General features: G+C 61.9%; 1 protein-coding gene across 9 annotated transcripts in view; it reads left to right on the forward strand.

Annotated features, from left to right (window-relative positions):
• Positions 1-1,980, forward strand: part of CAMK2B (calcium/calmodulin dependent protein kinase II beta) — a 52,224-nt gene extending 50,244 nt beyond the window's left edge. For all 9 annotated transcript variants that reach the window (XM_053654827.1, XM_053654821.1, XM_053654825.1 and 6 more), the window contains 2 exons: positions 35-269; positions 376-1,980. In XM_053654827.1, coding sequence (XP_053510802.1) covers positions 35-267 — 233 coding nt within the window. In that variant the 3' untranslated portion in view covers positions 268-269; positions 376-1,980. The remainder of the gene's footprint in view (positions 1-34; positions 270-375) is intronic.
• The last annotated feature ends 1,933 nt before the right edge of the window (positions 1,981-3,913 follow it).

Raw genomic sequence — 3,913 nt, forward strand, 5'->3', positions numbered from 1 at the left:
CAGTAGGGCTGAGCCCGGGCCTGCTCGTCCACAGTGCTCGCCAAAAACAGCAAGCCGATCCACACGACCATCCTGAACCCGCACGTGCACGTCATCGGGGAGGACGCGGCCTGCATCGCCTACATCCGCCTCACGCAATACATCGACGGCCAGGGCCGGCCCCGCACCAGCCAGTCCGAGGAGACCCGTGTGTGGCACCGCCGTGACGGCAAGTGGCAGAACGTGCACTTCCACTGCTCAGGCGCGCCCGTGGCCCCGCTGCAGTGATGGTGAGCGCGGTATGGGGGCGGGGCTTCGGTGGCGGGGCGGGGCCTGCGTGTCCGCAGCCACCAGTGTGTGTGCGCGCTGGCGCTGACCCCGCCCTCGCCGTTGCAGAGCCCGTTGGTTGGTGTTTGGCGCCCAGCCGCCTCGGCACACGGCCTGCCTGTCGCATGTTTGTGTCTGCCTCTTCCTCCCCTGGTGCCTGTGTCTGCAGAAAACCAAGACCAGATGTGATTTCTTTTTAAAAACAAGATGACAGCAACAACCACACATTTCGGATGAAATGGAAAAAAAAAAAACTAAACAAAGGAAAAAGCTGTAAAAATGACTGGCATTTGTGGGGCTTCAAACCTACTGGCCATTCCCTACCCGAGCTCCACCTGTCTGTCTGCTCCTGGCCTCCGGACCGCCGGCGGTGAACTTGTCCACAGGGCGTCGCCCGTTGCCCTGCCACGTTTGTTCGAAGGGGCCCAGCCCTCTGCCCTGCGCACAGTGGGTAGTGTCTGGTGTCGTCTGGGGGCGCTGCGGGGGCCGCGGGCCTGAGCGCAGCTGTACCCTCTGCTTCTTTTCCTTTCCTCTCCCCCAACCAAGAAGGCGGGTGTGGGTGGGCACCCCAGCGTGGACGGCCGCGCAGAGGCTGGGTCAGCTCCCCAGAAGGACCAGTCATGAGAGGAGCCCCAGGGGCCCAGGGCTCTGGCTCTCGCTCTCCTAGGAGCAGGAGGTGCAGATGGGCACGCCTAGCGTCAGACTCAAGCTGGCTACACACTGGCCAGGAAGGCACCCTTGGCAGCAGCCCAGGGGGCCTTTCTCCGACACAGGGGCAGGGGCTTGAGGGGCAGGGGCTCCAGGGCTCCTGGCTACAGCAGTGTTCCTGGCCTTTGGCAGTGCTGCGGGAGGGCAGGGCCGACCCCCTTGCCAGGCTTCAGAAGGCTGCAGTGTGTGCTGGGGACCCTATGGGGCAAGGGGGCGCAGGGCTCCCCGCAGTGAGGCTCAGGGATGGCCTGTGTGGTCAGATGGCCTGTGTGGTCAGATGGCCGTGGGGAGCACCCAGGGGTGCGGGTGCGGGTCTGACCAGGACTGGTCACTGAGATGTGGGACCCAACTCCTTCCCCTTTGATTGACGTTTTCAACAAGGGTTCTCTTCATCTTTCCTCACAAATCAAGCAGGGGTGGGGTGGGGGGGGGCACGGACTGGGACAGGACACAGCACCTGCTCTCCAAGGTGACTGTCCATCATCGGACACTCGTAGTGGACACTCACCTGCCCGTCCACAGCTGTGCTCAGGACAGCTGTCCCCACTCATGGACACAGGGTGAGCATCTGCCAGGCTCCCTGGGTGTGGGCAGCACGTGGCAGGGCTCGCCGTGGGCGGCCTGGGCCTGGCCATTCTCACCTCCTGGGGCCTCCTCCCACCTCTCCCACTCCTCGTTATCTCTATGGAGCTGCCTGTCTGGGTTAATTTGGGGATTTTTTTCTGGGGGATAGTTCTTTTGCATGACCCCCACAAGCAAGCCACACCTGCTCTCCTAGCTAGATGTCTGCAGTGTGGCCTCGCCGGCCCGCCCTGCAGAGGGTCGGCTGCCGCGGTGCTGGCCGGCTTTCCTCCTCTCTTTTTGCTGAGTTTTATTGTCTTTTCTTTCTGAGCCTTGTAAGTGTACAAAAAATTATTTTGTTCTGTCTCGGGAAACTGCAAATAAAAGAAAAACAGGACAAACTGCTTCCTGTGCAGCTGGGTGTTTTATGCTGGGACTCTGCCCCTTACACCATGGCCCCTCCTGGTGGGGGCCCCCAGCTGGCCCTGGCCACAGAGGCCAAGTCTGGACTGCCCTGAGCCTGTCAGGGGTGGAGAGCCCGCCCAGGGGTCCCTCTGTGCAGCCACAGATCCCAGCTCCAGCAGCTGCTTCCCCACGCCCCCACCTCTCCAGTCGCCCCAGTAGTCCCTAAAGTGGGGCTGAAGGGCACCTCTCTGTGGGAGGGTCCCCAGACCCAGGCTCCACTGCCCTACTGAGGCACCCCTCTGCCCACAGTGCCAACTTCCTGTTCTGCTCACCACTGGCACCACCCTGGCCTGCTCGCATGAGTCCACATGCTGGGTGTGTGGACACCACGCAGGCCTGGCCAGTGTCAGACACCAATGTCATGCACAATACAGCAGTGGCTGCTGGGATGCAAAGGCAAGACAGTAGGTGATGACAAGGGGGGCCTTGACAGGCTTCTCAAGGAGGTCCAGAGGACAGGACCCCCAGCAGAAATGTGTGGACAGAGGGATGCCAGGCACTGAGCCTGAGGTGGCTGGACTGAGGTGGGGTGGCATGAGGCCGGGGGCAGCAGGGCTAGGCGCTCCCCAGCAGGCCTCCCATTGCAGCTGCCCCAGCATGAACATGGCCTCTGACACCCCCAGCTTCTCCTGTCTTGGGCTCTGCTCTACCCTCTGTGTCCCTGGCCTGTTCCTCAGGATGGACATGTCACCCAGCTGTGTCCCTACAGCACAGGGACACGAAACCTGCAGGGACCTCCCTTAGAAATACCCACCTTCAGCCTGTGCCAGCTGTTAGCCCTGATCGCATAGCTGTGTGGCCTGACTAGCCACCTGACCACCTGGCTGGAGGCCATCTGATCATATGGCTGCACACTTGGCCCACTGCAGGCCTCTTGGCCCACCTCCCTCCCAGACAGGACCTTCTGTGGAGATGGGTGGCTTCCCTTGCCCCTGACCCCAGGCCCAGTAGCTCCCTGTCTGTACATCATGTCATGTGCTTTCCTGGGACAGAAACACAAGCTTCAGAGCCATCCTAGACATCAGACATGCCCACCCCATAGGGCTGACAGACTGATGACACAGGCACCCCAGGGACATCTACGGGCCTCCACCTCAAGCTGCAGCCCCCGGTGGCAGACACCTTGCACAGGCCAGGAGGCCCTTGACATCAGTGTCTGTGCCAGTGGGCTGCACCTGGCAGGTGTGCTCAGGTGTGTGGGTGAGGGGGGTCCAGCTGCACCGGGCAGCAGGGCCTAGGGAGACCTGAGCTGGCCTGGGAGAATGTAGGACAGAGCCTGGGAGTGCAGTCTCATTGCAGAGTATCTCCTGCACCTGAGGCCTATCAGCTGTAATCAGAGGCACCGTCCCGGCCAGGCTCCCTGGGATCCTGAGCCGAGTGGGGCGTCTCACCCTGCAGTGTGCAGGGTAGGTCTGCGGGTAAGGCCGGTGCCTCAGGCAGAGGGAGGGCAGTGGGGGCCTCCACATGCCACTGGTAAGTAGCACCTACTTTGGGCAGAGCTCCTGGGCCTCAGCAGGAATAGCTGGTGTGCTTGGCCCTGCCAGAGCCCAGGACTGCTTCTGATTTTGAGGGTGGCAGAGAGCTGAGAGTAGGGTCTCCGGCCAGCAACAAACCAGGCTGCCAAGTCTTCACAGAGCTCTACTGATCAGCGGCTGAGCTTGTTCCATAAACTGGGGCCAGATGCCCTAGCCCACAAGGGCACCGGAACACCTGCAGGGCCTGACTTCCCCCTCACCTGGGTCTTGGTGGAGGGCTGGGAGCAGGGAGGAAGGTTACAGCCTGGGTCCCCACATCTGCCCAGCAGTGTGCGCAGCACAGAGGAAGGGGCTCCCTGAAGGAGGGGCCCCTGAAGCTTAAACAAAGCATAGGACCA

Source organism: Artibeus jamaicensis, unplaced genomic scaffold (assembly GCF_021234435.1).
Source record: "Artibeus jamaicensis isolate MK-2021 breed Jamaican fruit bat unplaced genomic scaffold, CSHL_Jam_final contig_886, whole genome shotgun sequence".
Classification (NCBI taxonomy): Eukaryota; Metazoa; Chordata; class Mammalia; order Chiroptera; family Phyllostomidae; genus Artibeus; species Artibeus jamaicensis.